General features: G+C 34.0%; 4 protein-coding genes across 8 annotated transcripts; 2 read left to right on the forward strand and 2 right to left on the reverse strand.

The window, feature by feature from the left end:
- Nucleotides 1-474: 474 nt before the first annotated feature.
- Nucleotides 475-2,117, reverse strand: LOC125185532 (protein RADIALIS-like 3). Its single transcript, XM_048082081.2, has 2 exons — nt 1,786-2,117; nt 475-764 (listed from the first exon to the last, which is right to left on the reverse strand). The coding sequence occupies exons 1-2, from the start codon at nt 2,034-2,036 to the stop codon at nt 737-739; spliced, it is 279 nt and encodes a 92-aa protein (XP_047938038.1). The 5' UTR covers nt 2,037-2,117; the 3' UTR covers nt 475-736.
- Nucleotides 2,118-5,243: 3,126 nt separating this feature from the next.
- LOC125222812 (tubby-like F-box protein 5) lies at nt 5,244-9,721 on the reverse strand. 5 transcript variants are annotated; one of them, XM_089062784.1, is made up of 7 exons: nt 8,747-9,721; nt 8,572-8,659; nt 8,262-8,394; nt 7,085-8,185; nt 6,391-6,992; nt 6,145-6,255; nt 5,244-6,033 (listed from the first exon to the last, which is right to left on the reverse strand). In XM_089062784.1, the coding sequence occupies exons 1-4, from the start codon at nt 9,086-9,088 to the stop codon at nt 7,525-7,527; spliced, it is 1,224 nt and encodes a 407-aa protein (XP_088918910.1). In that variant the 5' UTR covers nt 9,089-9,721; the 3' UTR covers nt 5,244-6,033; nt 6,145-6,255; nt 6,391-6,992; nt 7,085-7,524. The 5 variants fall into 5 exon arrangements, with proteins under 5 accessions (XP_088918910.1, XP_088918909.1, XP_088918908.1 ...); XM_089062783.1 differs by having other exon boundaries at nt 5,244-6,036; XM_089062782.1 differs by having other exon boundaries at nt 5,244-6,036; nt 6,145-6,306.
- On the forward strand, nt 5,532-7,347 carry LOC125220876 (uncharacterized). Its single transcript, XM_048123008.2, has one exon. It carries the CDS (start codon nt 5,532-5,534, stop codon nt 7,131-7,133), a length of 1,602 nt encoding a protein of 533 aa, XP_047978965.1. The 3' UTR covers nt 7,134-7,347.
- A 5,840-nt stretch (nt 9,722-15,561) lies between the features above and the next one.
- LOC125222813 (eugenol synthase 2-like) lies at nt 15,562-17,476 on the forward strand. Its single transcript, XM_048125640.2, has 4 exons — nt 15,562-15,818; nt 15,891-16,025; nt 16,274-16,511; nt 16,944-17,476. Exons 1-4 carry the CDS (start codon nt 15,642-15,644, stop codon nt 17,312-17,314), a joined length of 921 nt encoding a protein of 306 aa, XP_047981597.1. The 5' UTR covers nt 15,562-15,641; the 3' UTR covers nt 17,315-17,476.
- Nucleotides 17,477-19,122: the final 1,646 nt, after the last annotated feature.

Consider the following 19,122-nt stretch of genomic DNA (forward strand, 5'->3'; position numbering starts at 1 on the left):
TTTATCTTAATTAACTAAATTTATTAAACGGTTAAGCAGCTTTAAATCACTCATCTGTTAGTGAATTTTGACTTTTTACATAAAATTTGATGTTTAAATACATAAATCTAATATTTTCACAATCCGGAAAATTCAAATTTGACTTGGCACCGATAATAATGGAGTGGCATTAAAATATTAAAATATAACAACAAATATGAAATTAAGTTAAGAATTTAAAGAATTTAAATTCATGAAAATATCATAATACATTAAAATTTATATATTTATACACTTACTTTACAGATTTAAGTAAAAAATGAAATTCACTAATATTGTAGTTTTGCAGCCTATTAAATCTTTTCAAAATAAAAAACTATCTTTCCTCTGTCTTATTTCTTTTTATTTATTTTACCATTTTCCCTATTTAACATATTTATCCATATTAGTTCTTCTATGTTCTTGATTTTAATAAATAAAATTTTCCCATGAAGATTGAGGACCAATTAAAATAAATTATCCAAGCCGAAATAAACATACCAACACTATCTTTACTATTTTTAGCCCATTCTTCCAACTTCTATATTAAATCAGAGTTCATTTATGAGAATGACATTCTGAAGAGAAACCATATCTCTGCCACAACAAATCCTTTCAGGAAAAATTCAAAAAAAAAAAAAAATTTAAATGGAAGAAAATTAACTACTATTAAATTCTCTTATTTTCTTGAACCTTAATTGGAGTATGCATTTCCTCATCACTGCAGCTTGAGATTCCTCATAAGCCTGTTAAAATTCATAATATGGAAAGTATGAGGAAATTTGCTGAAAATATATTATTACTACTATTATTTTTCTTTCTGATAAAGTGTAAAAGAAAATGTACAAAATTCAATGGTTCTAGTCACTTCTTGATCGTACTCATAACTGCAATATATAATATTTTAATCAAACCCAAATATCAAAGAAAGTTCTGTCTGAGATGATCAAAATAGAAGTGTGTAGAAGCTTAATTTTAAAAAAGATGGATAATGTGATATGATCTTATCATGCTTTATTTAAATAATAAGAAGACCATGTGGGATGATATAAACATAGGATTAGATTTCATGTGGTGCCATCAAGGAAAAATAAAATACCATATTTGATATCTTCTTGAAAAGATGCATGTACATATATAATGATAAAGTTATTTAACTCTCGAGCATTATTCTACTATTCACGTGCTTTTGAACACTATATATAAGCATGGAGCACTATATTATTCTCCTATTTTTATATTTTCCATTTCTTATTTCGTTATTATTTCTTATTTACAACTTCTAATAAAATTGATTATATCATAAACACCTATATTTTATTAAAACAATAAAAATTACATGGTTGAAATAAACGAAATATTATATATTAAAAAAAACCTATGACTGAAATAAATGGAAAATCACATAATTAAATCCTAATCAAAAAGTTAAATTGGAGTATAAGTTTATCTATAGATGTGAAATAAGAATAGAAAAAATTAAATCTGATTTTTTAATTAAAAATAAATTAAATGAATTAAAAGCCACATGGCACCCTGTGATTGGTCACAAGTTAGCGTGCGCAAAGTGTGCACTGTGCAACCTTCGCATGCTCAATCCCTGCAATGGGGTGTGAGCACGTTGTTGCGGCTGCCCTCGCTCTTTTATTTCCTTATTTTTTTCACTAGAACATGATGTAGAAGCATAGATTCAAGCTCTTTATGTACCTAACTTAAACAATGTGGTAAAATGGTGAGAGAAAGAGAGAGAGGGTATAGACTATAGACCTTAGTTCATGGGCATATTCTCTTGCAAGGGCTCTGTAGTTAGGAATGGGGACTTGATCATTCTCTATTTGCATAATGTCTTTAACTAGTATTTCATAATGCCTCCTCACTTCATCTGCTGATTTCCCACCAACTGCCCGGGCTACGTTGTGCCAACGATCCGGTGTGTCCTTGTCGTACCTTGCTAGGGCCTCCTCGAACCGCTTGTTTTGCTTGGACGTCCACGAGCATGCCAACGAGCTTGAGGCCATGGCCTAACGAAGACGGGAGAGATGAGGACAAGTGTTGTTAGGAGGTTTTCTCAACTAATTGTTCTTATATACACAAGAATATGTGATGGTGGTGGGCATTGAGATGTTATTCTATTGCTTCAAGGGACAGGACATGAAAAGAGCTCACTAAATATTTTGAGAAAGTGTAATAAAAGGACAGATATTTTCTTGTCCTTTTGTAATAGTAGGAGTATCTTTTATCTTGGATTGCAAGTGGAATTCTTGTGCAGCTGGATAGGATTAGATCCCCCTAATCTGAAGGCCTTTACTATCTAATTCTCATTTCTTACCTCCCACATTTGTCCACCATTTTTTGGATGAGTAGAGTCCACCAAAACTGGTGATAGTCCAAAAAATGCAAAATTCATATAGCTTACCAAAATTAGGGGTGAGAAAATATTTGAAATCCGAAAAACCCGATTTTATAGTTTGGACTTTTTATTTTCAGACAGTTCAGATCAAATCAGATTTATTTTTCATAAAACTCGGATTTTTGGATTGAATCGGATTAGACTAATCCAATTCGAAATACAAATGCTCTCACCTTTAATCAAAATAGCAACACAAAAGCTAACAAAGGACAAAAATCAACTGACAAGTAACTAAAACACACAAAAATACTGAATCCTACTTATCTCTCCTTTAGCAAATATAAACTCGCAATACACAACATAACAAAATGACTACATATATGATTTGCTCCATTCAACAATAACTAAACTATAATCATAATCTGAATATAAAATTAATAATGTTATGAGTGAGAAATACAAAGCAATTGTTACTTTTGTCCTTAAAATTGTGCCTAGTGCACTAAAATTATGTTTTAGGAAATTACTCCTATGTTTGTTGCAGCAGGTGATGATATGTTTTAAAGGAAAAGTGATAAAGGAACATGATCATCATTTGGAAATTTCATATATATGGGTAAATATGATAATTAGATGATCCATTTTCTCATTCCATAAATGCAATAACATGATAAAGATATGTGTTTTCTTTATCTTCTCCATCTTTGATTTATCGATTTTCATGTTATCACGTTAAAATTTTGTGCGCTAATCTCAAACACCAAACGATTTTATTTTGCATTTTATGTTAGCAATTGTGCTATCCAGCGCTGAAATTCATTGACGAACTAAATTGACTATCAAGATTTATTTATTTTTGTTTGAAATTGTCCAACATAATTCACTTTTCTCCTTTTTTTTTTCTCTTTCTCTCTATGCAATTAGAAGTATAATTGATTAGATATATCATATAAAAATATTTTAAAACCATTAAACTTTTACCCTTTATTTCAGTTTGTAAGTAATGAGGCATACGCATTCAAACAAACATCATGGATTTTAATACGAAATTGATAAAGGAATGGCCGGAACAAAAAATATGTTACTTTCTTATAGAAGGACATACTATTAATTAATCATTTCTTATGCTGCAACTATCAAAATAACATTGGCAGCTAAATCAATGTATTTCTCTATTTTTTTGCTATTTTTGTTGTTAATGTATTTCGAAGACGTTCTTGTATGTGATATAAGCAATATAATATACCAAAAAAAAAATCTAAGTTATATAATGTTCTTTATCATGGAGAACCCTAGAAAACCATTGAACTATTGATTTGTATATTTGAACTACAGCGACCTTTGAAAGATTTCTTGATTAAATTTAAACGACCTTTGAAAGATTTCTTGGTTAAATTTAAACTTCTTAGACAATCATAAATAAGCATATTTTGGAACACTTCCATATGGATCACCTTGGCTCTTACTCCCTCCGTCCACGAATAAAAGTCCCGTTTTTTCATTTTTGTCCGTCCATGAATAAGAGTCTCGGTTCATAATTACCATAAATGGTAAAGAGACCTCACATTCCACTAACTCATTTCACTTACATATTATTTAAAACTAATATATACAAGTAGGACCTCTATTCCACTAACTTTCTTCCACCCACTTTTCTTAATATTTCTTAAAACCCGCGTCATTTAGAAATAGGGCTCTTAATCGTGGACGGATGGAGTAACATATAGTAATACTAGCCTAGTTTAACTATAAATTCCAAATCACTACAAAAGAAAAGCAGCAAACGAACAAAAAAAAATATGTACGTATAAAAGAGGCAGCATGTTGTTATCCGTCAATCTCATCCATGAGAAAGAAGTGGTGACACGAAGGAGAAATTCCTAACAACAATCACAAAACATACGACGGAGCATCCACCAGCCAAACGAACAGTAAATCGTAAGAAACTTCAAACTAAAAAAATATAATGCAAACGTTTAAAGGCTAAATGGTTGATTTTCCAATTTATTCCATTTGTTTGGATAAAGATACATGTATTAGATATTATTATGCCCCTTCCTGAAAATTTCACATATAAATCCTTTGAGTGGAATAGATTCCTAATTGTACCAAAAATCTTCCTCATCAACATTGTCCTAAGTGAATGGAACATGTGACCAAAGTTGATTCCCAATTCTTTTCCTTTCAAATTTGACCCTACTATTAATTTTACAAATATATACCCTATCATTTAAAAACAGTAATCTATTTTTGAATATCCAATCACGAGGAGGAAAAAGTATTTTAATGGACCAAAATATTGTGACAGATTATTTGAATAATTAAGGGGTCCTACATTAATTTGGAAAAAAAAATATTTCGACATAATTGAATCACCAACATGGAAAAGGAGCAATATTTGATGATTCCATGGAGATAGAGAATTGTTCGAAAAGATAAGGAGATAGACCTATGTATATGTACAAACTTTTGGTGCAGCAGACATAATATGCTCATGAGATTTGATATTCTCAATTAGTACAATTTTTATTATTATCATTAATTTTTACCCGTAAATCTTGTTGTGGAAAAGAAAATTCCTACAAATTTGCTGCGACCTTAAAATTTTTATTCCATTAGTTCAATTTATTTTTGTCGTACCCTTTTCGAAGGATAACCTCCAAATCACAAGAAAAATATTTATCTTTTATTTTATTTGTTTTTTTTTTTATTTTCTATCTCAGTTTTCTTCTTTCTTTTTGCTTTATGGAGTAGTATATTTTTCTTCGTTGTTATCATGTCAATTATTAGAACGTTTGTTGCCTCAATCAGTTCTTTGATGGGATTTATTTTCTTGATTACTTTGTTGCCAACTTATCTTTCTAGTAAGGCAAAATGAAAAGGTTAACTGCTATGCTCAATAAATTTGCACAAAATCAATTTGAACAAAGAATGGATACCAAGTTTGTGGTGTAGGAAAGGGCAAAAACCTAATGGAAGAGTGAAATTTGGACAAAAGTTTAAAACTTGGACAAGTAAAGTTGATTCCTTACAAGGGCAAGAAATCATCTTCGCCAACTTCTGCATCACAAAACGGTTATAAGATATCCAGTCAGTCTTAAGCTCTCTCAAAACAATTAAGAAAAACCTTTTCTCTATTCAAAGTGTTGTTTCTGAACATTCCATGGCAGATCGAAAGTCGTTACTCTCTCGATTTTGGCCTCCTTCTGCTTCCCGCCCCACACCCACCGCCCAAACACCTGCTGCACCACCGCCAGCCACCACCACTAAACAAACACCTGCATCCCAATCTAGTAGCCAGACAAACCCCACCTCATCACCATCAACACCACCCCGAGCTGAAACCAAGACTCCAGTCAGGAAGTTGACCGCCAAAGGCAGCCCTTCTGCCCCTGCCACACCACCAAGAGCAGAGCCTCTTAAGGCATCCCCTGAGCCAAACAAATCACGGTCCCCATCCTCATCGAAACCTGCTTCACCCACTCGTTTGTCAGCTCAATCGAGATTACCCTCTTCACCCCAAGTGCGACCCCCACTTCCATCCCCGTCTCGTGTGGCCCCCTCCACGCCAAAACAAGCATCCAAACCTCATTCTCCATCCCGCGCCACTCCTCATTCTCCCAAGGGGAAACAGCCGGCTTCCCCCTCAAAAGTTTCGGCACAACCTACTAAAAAGTCCTCCACGTCAGATGAAGCCCCCATTTTAGCTTCAAAAGAGAATGATCCAAAGCCTGCAGAATCTCAAAAAGAAGCAGAGGTGAAGGAAGAGGTTAAACCTGATAGTGTTGCAGTAGCCAACGTCCAAACTCAGGTGGGGACGAGCTTCAAGCATGATGACGTGAAAGAAAAGCATTCTCAATCATCGCAACTTGACAATGCAGTGCCACCTGCCAAAGGCCCGGAGACACGTGAAATGAGCAAGAGCATGGACTCTTTCGCTGTCAATGACGGTGGAGAAGCACCCGACATCAAATTGGATGCAAAGCGTGAAGACGTGAAGGAAGTAGTGGAAGCAACAAAACCTGATGAGAAAAAGAAGGAAGTCGATGATTCTGTTGCTCCAAAGTCTACCTCTGAAGCACAAATTGTTAAAGAGGCTGAAAATCCCAGTGAAGAAGATCAGATCCACAGAGAGAAGCACGAGGCCCCAGACGTGAAGGAGATTTTAGCAACACCAGGTTACGCTACAGCTTCTCAACCGGTGAAGAAAAGCAACGCGTCTGATGCTAGTGAGAAACCTGCTCTACTAAATGAAGAACATTCCCCATCGCACAAGAACATCAGGTCCGACCATAAAGAAGTAATTCCTGATAGATCTGTCAGTGTGATAACCCTCGCAGGTGAAAATAGAGGAGCATCGATGCATATGGGGTCCGATACTACAAAAGGAGAAGTGCCAATTCACATATATCGGAGGTACAAGAGCAACCCCAATCAAAGTCCTCAAGTAACCACCGACAGAGAGGAAATCTCCAAAGGGAAAAAGTCAGAAAAGGAGAGTTGCATGGAGGACCAACAGACAGAGACATATGTAAACAACAATGCACAAGGGATCAACAACGCCATCGTGTTCAACAGTTCCATAGTTGAAGGAAGTCCAGGAGTCCACATGGTTGTTAACCATCTGCCAAAGGAACCAATCCGATCAAAAAAAGAAACAAGTTTTCCTGAAGCACAAAATGCTGAAGTTAACATGAGTCGTGCAGAGAAACTCACCTACAATAAGAAGAAGATGGCTGAGAGGTCTTCTGTTGGAAACAAGTGATTCTATTCAAGAAAAGCCTCGACGCCATGGTTACCATATTGCCATCCAGAAAGGGGAGGATAAAGACAACAAATAAATGTTCTCTAAGATGAAAATCACAAGTACACCTACATACATACATAAAAGCAGATACTGCTCTTGAACCAACACTTGCTTGTAAACATTTCATATGTGAATAAATAAACCAACATTTGCCATAGTCACTATTAACAAAGCACTTTGAAATAGCTTACTTTTACAACCTGATTTTCTACATGAGCAACACATATTAAGCTTATGAAGGGTGACTGCAAGGTACCTTCTTCAAGGAAATAAGGACCTAAAAGAATACACAGTCATATCTATTTCCATGGACGGCACTCTCGGAGGCCGTACTTAAAACAGAAAAAAACTACTCACATACTGGTTTCGTATCAAAGCTGCTTAAACAGATAGCGAAAGCTTGGAAGGCAGAGAGAGGATATTGATAGTCCATGGTAAATATGTCTTTCCCTATCTTCCCAAATTGCAAGACCACGCTCTCTTGTTCCGGGGATGGAACGTTCGCTGATGGCTCGCCGGAAGCTACGAGCTGAAAGTTCTTGACCGATGCCACTGTAGCACGCCCTCTGAAGTTCAGACACCAACACTGCAGCTGCTCATGCCATCTCGGAATTTTGTTCTTCAAAATGAGTTGTTTACCAATGCTGCTGCATTTACCACTGATAGGGACATCGGAAGCAGAATCCTGTCCTCTCCCTACGGAAGGTGTGAAGGGGCTAAAAGTATCATCAAGACCATAACTAAATGTTGCAGGAGTGGGAGCACTTCCACCTTCTTGAGTTGATGATACCGGAATCATGTGCATCGTGCAGTTCATCCTTCTTGGTCCTCTTGTACGCAGAACATTAAGTTCGTAAGCAACAGTTGCAACATTAAAGTTGCAAATAGGTATTCTTGGTGCCACCTTCTTTGGGGAAATTCTTTTCCTCGACCAACCGTGAGATTGGATTGGAGCGTTGCACGGAGGCTGAGAATCGTGAACGTAGAATTTGGATCCAAAGAAGTTGGACCTGATAAGATAAAGTCATAGTTTAAACAATAGGAGTATAATGATGATACAACAGAAAGCAAGTTACGAGAAGGTACCTCAGTTTGCCTGCATAATATTCACTGGTGTGAGAAATATCATTTGCAGCAAAAGATATGACAAAATCTGTTTTCGTAGCTCTTTTGATCCGTTTTGCTACTAACAAAAACTTACTTGCATCCCCTGAAATAGCTGTAACCGACCACGTAATCATATAAAATCAAGCTATACATGTAAAAGGTCATCATGCTATCTATCATAACACAAGTATCCAAATCAAAGCCAAATCCAGTCATAGAACTTGCCACAAACTAAGAACAGAGTAAATGTGTTCGAAAATAAGAATAGAGTGAGTGGATCATCACTTACCGGGGCTTAAGCCGAGGTATAATCTATAAGTCGATGTTTCCCTTTCTCTTCTAATGAAGCATTGAATCAAAGAATCCCTTGGTCCAGGCTGACACACACACACACATACTCAATCAATCATGAACAACAAATTAAAGAACAACACGACATCTCTACATACACAAACATAGATTACCTGCTTCAGAGACATAGGGAAAGTGAGCAAACCACATTCTTCAGGAGTCTGAACAACCTCCCTAACTACCCCCCTCCACGACCTGCAAACAGCAGCACAACACACCACAGCTCTCCGAGCAGGCCACGTAGTCTCATCAGCCTCTACTCTACCAATGATATCAAGAAGCAACTCCAGTGGCAAGCTGGCCCACCGGCTCTGCTCCACCACCGGACATGAGGAAGACGAGCCCTCAACACTAAAATCGAAGCTCCTACGCTCCCCCAACCCACATTCCTGCTCTACCTTCTCATCTATCCCCCCTTTCCCCTTGAGATCTCTTAAAATGGATATAAAGGGCATTTTTTTCACTCACACACTACTACTGTGATTTCCCAAAATTCACCTTATACGTAAATTTTAATCCAGAAAAAAATGCAGATTTGGGAATTCTTCACATTTGTGCCACCACCATTCCTCTCTCAGCAAAACATCAGGAATCAAACTAAGAAAACAAAGCCCAAAAACGAATTTATCTCACAAGCAAGAAACAACCATGAAATTTGACTAATTTCTTTCCAAAATTGCTAAAATACTCAGCAAGAAGCCAACCCAAGCCCTAATTTCACGTTTGTATGCACCCCAATACAAAGCACAATCACAAATATAGGCACAGATTCATGCATGTCCATGATTTCTCCACGGAAAAGGGACCCAATTGTCTCGGGAAAAATGAAGGAGACACATATACAGTGGATGAGAAGAAATACTTAAACAATCCCGCCATGTTCCCCACTTGTGATGAGATGCATTTTGGAAGTCGTAATCTTTTTCTTGGACTCTCCAAAGCTCTCTGTTTTGTGCTCTCTTATACTCTTTTTGAGGATCTTGATAAGTTTCATGGTCGGTAAAACTAACTGTCGGGTGGTCCTCTCACAGGAAAGGGGGAGACTGATAAATTCAGAGAGTAAGGAGAGACAGTTATGGGTCCAACATCGTCACCTCCATTACTACCATTCACGTGCAATATTTTTGGTAAATACATTTATTTATTTATTTTATTATTATTTAATTAATTAAATTTGGCATTGTCAATTTATTTATGTTAGGGTTTTAATTTTATGGATAAACTCACTCGGGAGCGTTATATTGCTAACTCATAATTTAATTGTTAATTACAACTAAATAATAGTCATTAGATATTCAAATTAAAGATTTAGATCATCAATCCCTAAATGTCAATACAATCAACAAAAAAAGTCAATAAGTTCATAGGATTAATTCCAAAAAATATCAATAGGGGTGTTAATGTCAATTAACTACAGTACATGTTTAGTTATAACTTACTTTTAAAAGAAATCCCAAAACTTTAAAATTCATATAACATATATCTCATTAAAGATAATTTCATAAGGATTCCAATGATATCCTACATGCATATGTTCCGATGTCAAAATTTATCGAAATTTTTTAATTTTTTCATACAGCAGAAATGTCAACATAGAGTACTATATAAAATATGTCAATATAATATACATGTAGAATGTCAATATAAGCAATGGGTTAACATTCTTAAAGCATTGTGTTGACATTCTCCAAGCATTATGTTTATATTTTTGAAACACTATATTGACATTTTTATCCAAAACCCTAATTTGGAGTTTTTTTTATCTTTTTTTTATTTTATTAATAAAAATGAAAATTACATGTGGCAAATTATAGACCACACGTTTTTTAAAATCCTATGACCTTAAATTAGTTGTAGTTAGCAATTAAATGATAAGTTAGCAATTGATCACTCCCATTAACTCATTTATGCATCTTTGTTATTTTTATTCGTTGAGATTAATATCAAGAGACAAAAATTAAAATAATTTTTAGAGATTTTATATTTATGTAAATTGATTTTAATTTTTATAAATAAAATACTGTTAAGTAGTCTAGAAAATATCTTCTTAGACTCCTCGGCCGGATAAAGTGTCTGGCTCCACCATGGTGCACACCTAAGTTTCTTCACTATTTTGCACTATTATTATTCATAACATACTTTATTGTCAGTCATAATATACTTCATGGTACTCATAATTCAAATTCAAACTTGAAGAATTCCAATTTAAGAAAAATGCTTATGACCACACTTTGATAGATATTTAAATTATCTACTCTCTATGCACCCTCAAGGAAGATGACCTCTTCAAGATGACCTCTTCCTTGCACAGTACGTGATTTTATGCAATTTTATTTTGTATCTTCGGTGGAGAGAATAATTAAGTAGAGATAATAATATTTGTATTTTTAGTAATAGATCTTCTTGATTAGGACAAACCAAATTTAAAGTTTGCAGCGACTACATATATAAATATACCAATATTAATGGAATTTTACGACCATAAATGACTGAGGATGGGATAGATCGATCGCCTATTTTTTTTCTAGATTTAAGTTTGGATCTGAAAACAAAACACAACACGAGCAAAAAAACAATATAGATATCATCGACATATAGCGACGTGTTTTTCTTTGCAAAAGCATTAACTAAAGATCCACAAAAGAATTATGTGATGGGTTGAAAAATAGTGAAAAGATTAGCTGTGGAACCACAGATTAGTACATTATAATTTAGTTGCTGTTGGAAGTTTTTGTGATATTGAAAAAATCAGCCGACAATAATAAGCTCCTTGACATGAATGGAATTTCAGTCTCGATTTGTGGCTGTAGCTCACTCGTACATTGTGATAATATCATACTTGGGTTATTAATTTTGTTCTAATTCATTGAGAAATAATTTTGGGTTCATAAAACGGGACTTGTGAGGCCAGAAGATGCAAGGAAGAAGGTCATCATCAGTGTCGGTAGACATGTATGGTGTGTTGGTCGTTACTAACCATGGATGGCAGACCAAGAACAGAAGTGAATTGCAACATATCCCGAAGGGTTCGACAACTCTGTAAACCAAATTTCATTAAGTTTTTCCATCCCTTGTGGGTCGTCAAAATGTGAGTCAGTGAATGTTTTGGACCAACTTTGTATTTCGGTCATATGTTTTATATTGGTTTATAATAGAACATGAGTGTAATGATGGAATGGTGGATCCCGAAATGGCAAATGGGAAATTTATGGACGGAAATAGGCTTCTAAATTAATTAAATTTGAGCTTTCAAATTAATTACTATAAATATAGTGCTGAATGTTTTGGGCCTTTGAGTAATCTTATGCAATGCTATTTCTAACTACACAAGTATTGGGCTTTGAAAATGGTAAAGAATCAGGTTGATGGGTTGAAGGATTCTATATAAAAGATGGATAATTCCATTCACATCCCATTTCACTCACTAAAGTCTTCTTTTTAAAAAATAATACAAATGCAAAAAAATTTGATGATTAAATTCTTGACCCTCACATATTTATATAGAAAATGTTGATTTGAATGAAAGAGAGAATAAAGTAAGAGAGATGAAAAAATAGAGAGAGTGTTGTTTCTATTTTAGGAAACGTTTCATTTTTACTGGTACACACAAAAAAGGAAAACGTTGCATTTTAAATGAGACCGAAAGAGTATAAAGTTGAATTGATTGTTTTGACAATTTATACTCCTTTCGTCCCACATTTGAAGTCACATTTAGTTATGGCACGGGTTTTAAGGAATTGGTGAAGTGTGTAATAAATGAAGTGAGATGGTGGAGTGTGTTATAAATGAAATGAGATGATGGAATGTGTAATAAATGAAATGAGTTGGTTAAGGTGGGTCCCTTTTTGACTTTTTGGTTTTTTATTTTTATTTTAGTTTATTTTAATGTAGATAATGACATTTTGATGTAATTTTGATGAACAATGGGGTAAAATTGTATGATAAAATATGAAAAATTCTAAATGTGATTCTAAAACTGGGACATACTTTTATGGCAAAATGTGACTCCAAAACTGGGACGGAGGAGTAACATAGTTCTATTGGTAATTATATTAAATCATTTATAAACTTAGAATTACACGCAGTTAATACAATGCGATCGAACTATTTAGAATATTTTGCAAGATTAGATAAGTTTTGAACTTATGTACTATATTAAATAAGTTATGAGAGAAATACTAAAATAGTGAGTTAAGCTATATTTACAAGTTAGAAAAATAAAAGAGCACACTCTAATCTATAAAGGAAATCACTAAGTTATAATCCATGAAATAAAGAAAACAACAAAGTCGAAAGAGAAAATAACAAAATCCATGAAATAAAGAAAACAGCAAAGTCGAAAGAGAAAATAACAAGTGAAAAGTCAAAGAGAAACAAAATACTAGTAGCACTGTAGTACCGTCGAAAATTGAAAAAAATATTCATGGATAGAAATTGGTAAAAGTTGGAAACTCATATTTGCATTAAAACGACCGTGGTTCATTGCACAGCACCCTATGTTAGGCCCTATGTTTTGTTTAATTCACAGCAGAGGATCCTCTCCTTTATAAAGGTTAAAAAACTCTTTAATTCTAAGATGAAATTTATTGACATTTATTACAAATTTTAGCATGAACTAGTTTGAAACTTAAGAGTTTAAAATGTTTATAAACGAAAAGTGAATAGTTATTTTTTAAACAAAAATAAAGATCTATTTATGAATAATCGATTAGTATTTTTCGGATAATATTGGGTCTCATATATCTCTTATTTGAAAACGGTCAACAATCTTTTCTCTTTTTTACATCATTCATTTTTGCCTTATTCATTCTCAACTTTAAAACTAAAGCCTAAGAATTGGGCTAGGCCCGTTCAGATCCAATTGTATAATTAATGACTTGCTAATATTCAATTATTTTGATATCGTTTGTTAGTGGAAGTTGCGAATAACAAAGAAATTTGTATATATTTTTATTAATTCAATAATTACTAAGAGTTGGTGAAATCAATAGTCATTTTGCATGTTATTAAATATACAATGTTAGTATTATTATGTATCAAACACAATAATTTGTTTTTATATGTGTATATTCAAACACAAAGTCCGCATTTCATATGTTGACATGTATATTTTTACATATTTCATATTCTTAATTAAACAGACCCGATAATTTAGAGTATGCCATATAATAGCTGCAATTTCAACCGAGTAATTTTATTCAGTGACATTTAAAATGTCATAATTCTTCAAAATTTTATGTCATTATCGAAATGTGAAGAAAAGACCCGATAATAGTGTATGTCATAGAATAGTTGCAATTTTAAACAAGCAATTTTATTTAGTGACATTTGAAAATGTCATAATTCTTCAAAAATTCATGTTATTGAAATGTGAATGAAGCCTAATTCAATACATTCATGTGTTATTAAACTACTAATACATTTTATTCTTTAAATAAAAGGTTATAAACATAAAAATAATACCTAAAATTAATATTATAGCATGGTAACTTCTCTAAATTTAGAATAGTCTTATCTATATATACATAAATATGCCGTCCGAATATTCTAGAGAGTCAAGTTTTCCCTATCTATTTGTTAGTATAATCCAGAGAGTTCTAGATAGTCAAATAAACAAAATGTACACGTTACTGAGACTTATACAATGATTCTAGATTTTATCATAAACTCAATAATACTATTCAACTTTTGGGTTCAAAAATTAGTGTATTTGTAGAAATTATGATATATTCTCGTAACACTCAAATAAAATTAATGACCAAATACATCTTAATTTGGTAAAAAAATTCTTCCAACAAAAATAAATTGAAGATTCGAGTTGCTTCAAATACATGTATGCAAGTGAGTCAGAGTACTGGCCCCTCGAATTCAAAATTAAAGTCTGTATCGTTCAGCTTTAAAAATTCGTATAACTCAAAGAAACACTCATCATATTATATCTTAATTTTAATCAAGTGAAAGTTAGTACTGACCTCTCGAATTCAAAATTAAAGAAAGTCTCTATCGTTCAGCTTTAAAAATTCCAATAGTATAACTCAAAAAAAACAGCCATCATATTATTTCTTAATTTAAGACAGGTGAAAGTTGGACATCAAAATCATTATCGATTAAAATAATAACCAAGACTTTGAAATAGGCAATGGTAGGAAGAAATAAAAAAGTACTCCCTTCGTTCCATAGCAACAGAGACATTTCATTTTGCACACTCATTTTGAAAAAATAATTATAAATAGTTAAAGTGGAGAAAAAGTAAAGTAAGAGTGAAAATATTATAGATAAAACTCTTCTCTACATTATTTTTTCTCTTACTTTATTTTTTCTCCACTTTAACTATTTATAATTATTTTTTTAAAATGAGTGTGCAAAATGAAATGTCTCTATTATTATGGAACGGAGGGAGTACCATATAGGAGTAGTATATAAAAGCATCCAACACTAACCATGTTAAATTGAATAAGTAGGATTGCAAGTTAAAGTGTAGTATTAAAATCTAGAGGATCCTTTACTCATTTTTTTCATCTATAATTATTTTTTTAACCTTTTAGGTTTTATTTTTCAAAATTATGGGCTATATAGTTTTATTTTAATAATAGTGAGTAGGGATGGGTAATCGGTTATTCGGTTAACCGAGAATCAAACTTTAGCCGGTTGGTTATTACCGAGAACCGAAATTACTCCATATTCTTTTACTTGAACAATCCGTCATTAAATTTGAAAAATATTCTCATTCACATAGTACTCTTTTTCTCCAGAATTGTATGAAACTGAAAGTGAGAAAAAACAGCGCAATTTTTGGGTCAATCAAATACTCCTATTATAAACTAAGCGATTATTCAACATTGTCAGCTAGTTTGACTGGAATAATTGTATAATGCTGGAAAATGAATAGTCGATCGGTGGAAACTATACTTGCTTATTTAAGGACAACTCTTCTCAACTCTTTCATTCATCATCTATTTCAGTTTCAGCAACTGTGAATCTTCAAAAAAGAAAAAAAGGAAAGAAAAAATGGCAGAGAAGATCTTGATCATCGGTGGAACAGGATACATCGGGAAATTCGTAGTTGAAGCGAGTGCAAAATCTGGGCACCCCACTTTTGCTCTGTTGAGAGAGGCCACCATTTCTGATCCAGCCAAAGCCCACCTCGTCGACAGCTTCAACAAGCATGGTGTCACCATCTTAACTGTATGTATATACTTCTGATATCGATCTATTTATCTATATAAATACAAATCCGAGACTTTTGGCTTTGTGCAGGGTGATTTGAACGATCACGAGAGCTTGGTGAAGGCTATTAAGCAAGTGGATGTGGTTATATCAACCGTGGGCTTCATGCAAATTGCTGATCAATATAAGATCATTGATGCAATCAAGGAGGCTGGAAATGTTAAGGTACGTCACAGAAATTCACGCATTCCATTCTAAAATCAATTGGTGATAGGAGGAGGGGTCCATGACACTTGTATAATTATTTCAGTTTTCTTTCTACACCGACGTAGGATAGTTGTAATATACTAGTAATTTTTAGTTTCAATTGCCAGCAGTACGTGTATACATAGGCATATCCCTAATTATTTTGATGAATAAGTATATATGTTTAAGTCAAGATTGATCAATTAATAAGTATTGGATTGTTGCAGAGGTTCTTACCATCGGAGTTCGGAAACGACATCGACAGGAGCCGTGCAGTGGATCCCATAAACCAGAATTTCCAGCTGAAGGTGCAGCTTCGGAGAGCGATTGAGGCGTCCGGCATTCCTTACACCTTCATCGTATCTAACATATTTTCCGGCTACGCCCTCACCAATTTGCTGCAGTTGGGCGCCACTTCCCCTCCCCGGGACAAACTAGTCATCCCCGGAGATGGAAATGTTAAAGGTATCCTTACTCCCCTGTTAGTGACAGATTTATAACATAATTTGTCATATCCAAATTAATATTTTTTTTCCAATTTATTTTTAAAGTTGCAATAGGAATCAACATTTAACCAAATTTCATGTTTTTCTGTCATGTGCCCTAGTAATTATGCCCCCACACAATCCAGTTATAAATTCTAACCTCATACTATTCCCTATAGTTATTATTCCTCAATATATAAGAGTGGTGGGACCGTTATTACCCTCACAACACATCCGACCAAATTAATCAACATAAATCATGATAAAAAATAGGATTGGCATTCCAATCACACCACATTCAACAATTTATTAAAACCCGTGCAAGAAAGCACATGTCCTCATTAATTAATTCGCGGACGGGGAGAGCAATGGATAAATTCTAATACGCTTGCTAATTAATTCACAACTGCAGCCGTGTTCAACGCGGAACCCGACATCGGAACATACACCATCAAAGCAGCGGTGGATCCGAGAACTCTAAACAAGATCGTCTACATCAAGCCCGCACACAACATCTACTCATTCAACGAGCTCGCTGCTTGCTGGGAGAAGAAGATCGGCAACACCCTCGAGAAAATATACGTCCCCGAGGACCAACTCCTCAAGCAGATCGAAGAGTCACCGATGCCCGTGAACGTGATCTTGTCGATTAACCACTCTGTATTCGTCAAGGGCGATCAGACCTACTTCGAGATCGATCCGGCTGTCGGGGTCGAGGCCTCCCAGCTCTACCCCGATGTCAAGTACACCACCGTGGATGAGTACCTCAGCCAGTTCGTGTAGTTTGTTCACAACTTTGGTCGGGTATTGATTGTGTGTTTTGTCGTGTTGTTGTACTCGTAATGTGCTCTTGTTTTGGTTATTGTCGTCTTGTTTGTAACGTTTATGTATGGGTATACTGTGATTTAGTGAAATAAAAGGGTAATGGTTTCTGGGTTATGAAAATTTGGTTATGTGGCTTCGTAAATTATTGTGGTTTTAATTAGTGGTCTATTCATAAACTATAAATAATGATCTCACCAAATCCCATTTGCCCCAATTTCCATTTATTCTGCGAGCTCCTCTTTTTTTTCTTTCTCCAGCTCCTGGAGCTCCTTTTGTTGTTTTAGTTCCATAAAATTCCTTTTCTTTAGTTTTTGACTTTTATAGTTAATTTGAGGTTATCCTATGTATTTCTTTTATCTATTTATTTATCATTTACATAGAATAATTTCATCAACGACAAATAATTAGAAAAAATTAGAAGATAGATGGGAAAAGTAAATAATTATTTCTCACCCAATAATTTTTGGCGACGACATCAAAATTGCCTCGCTACTGTAATTTGTAAGTTGGGCCTCTCAAGCCCTAACATTAAAATCATCGCTTCGCTACTAAACTCGTTATTATCTTATCTAATAAATTGAATAGGTATATTACTTTGAGTTTGGAAAGTAACATTATTTTTCTATATTGAACATTAATTACATATTCCTAAATTAAACTTGATTTTATACATTAAACTAATTAAAATTTTAATGTGATAATATGGTTAATTTACTAGTAATAAAGAGTATCTCTGAGTCTCAGTGAGAGTTGATTAATAGAAAAAAAGGTGAGGCCCCTTCTTGTAATGGCTCCAAGATATAAAGACACAACGTTCAACCCTTGATGGCCCAACTGAAATTGTACAAGTATAGAATTACCTAACTCTTTGGACCACCTCATCCCCACCGACAAATAATTTTAATTAAGTTTATTGTTTGATTCTTAGCTCATCATGATTTAGGAATATTTTGTGTATGCATGTGAAAGCTGTGTTTTTTGGCAATGACGTTCTAAGTGGCGAGATCTTCTTCATCAGCTTTTATCCTGTTGATTGGGAGGGGTGGTTATGTTATTTTCCGGTTGACCCTAAGGCTCTTTGGTTATCGGGGGGATCGACGGCCCCTTAGATCTGCTACTTCTTTTAATTGATTTGAATTTTGTTATTGAAACACTTCCATCCAAGTTACAGCTACTATGGTCATCTGAATCCCACATGCCAAAATTGTACTACTACAATAAACTAAAGGGTAAGTTTGATTAAATTTTGATCTGTATATACTTTTCTAAACTTAAAGGAAAGTTTTAAAATGTGCAATTATCCCACAATGATTTTTATCAAGCAGATGAGACGTCGAGTTGGCGTGCGCGAGTAAAATTCTGGTGATGTGGATGAATAGCAATGCAACAATGTATTAATTAAGGTGACAGCATAAGTGAACAAGAAAATTCGTTCTATGTTTGAAAAACTGAAAAATTGTACTCCCTCCGTCCCAGTTTTATAGTCACATTTTGCCATAAAAGTTCGTCCCACATTTAGAGTCACATTTAGAATTTTCCATATTTGGACATAGAATTTTATCCCATTATTCACTAAAATTACACCCAAATGTCATTATCTACATTAAAATAAACCAAAACAAAAATAAAAAAACCAAAAAGTCAAAAGGGACACACCTTCAACCAACTCACTTCATTTATTACACACTCCACCTCTCACTTCATTAATTACACACACCACCAATTCCTTAAAACCCGTGCCATAACTAAATGTGATTATAAACGTG

Source organism: Salvia hispanica, chromosome 1 (genome assembly GCF_029641045.1).
Source record: "Salvia hispanica isolate PSC_SH4W2 chromosome 1, Shi_PSC_v1, whole genome shotgun sequence".
Taxonomy (NCBI): Eukaryota; Viridiplantae; Streptophyta; class Magnoliopsida; order Lamiales; family Lamiaceae; genus Salvia; species Salvia hispanica.

Excerpts from the sequence above, each read along its gene's own strand:
- LOC125185532 (XM_048082081.2), bottom strand. The coding sequence starts at position 2,036 with ATGGCCTCAAGCTCGTTGGCATGCTCGTGGACGTCCAAGCAAAACAAG. Across the intron at positions 765-1,785 it reads GAATATGCCCATGAACTAAG|GCTTATGAGGAATCTCAAGC; the intron begins GTCTATAGTCTA and ends GAATTTTAACAG.
- LOC125222812 (XM_089062784.1), bottom strand. The coding sequence starts at position 9,088 with ATGCCCTTTATATCCATTTTAAGAGATCTCAAGGGGAAAGGGGGGATA. Across the intron at positions 8,660-8,746 it reads TCCCTATGTCTCTGAAGCAG|CCTGGACCAAGGGATTCTTT; the intron begins GTAATCTATGTT and ends TGTGTGTGTCAG. Across the intron at positions 8,395-8,571 it reads ATACCTCGGCTTAAGCCCCG|CTATTTCAGGGGATGCAAGT; the intron begins GTAAGTGATGAT and ends GGTCGGTTACAG.
- LOC125222813 (XM_048125640.2), top strand. The coding sequence starts at position 15,642 with ATGGCAGAGAAGATCTTGATCATCGGTGGAACAGGATACATCGGGAAA. Across the intron at positions 15,819-15,890 it reads ATGGTGTCACCATCTTAACT|GGTGATTTGAACGATCACGA; the intron begins GTATGTATATAC and ends GGCTTTGTGCAG. Across the intron at positions 16,512-16,943 it reads CGGAGATGGAAATGTTAAAG|CCGTGTTCAACGCGGAACCC; the intron begins GTATCCTTACTC and ends TCACAACTGCAG.
- LOC125220876 (XM_048123008.2), top strand. The coding sequence starts at position 5,532 with ATGGCAGATCGAAAGTCGTTACTCTCTCGATTTTGGCCTCCTTCTGCT.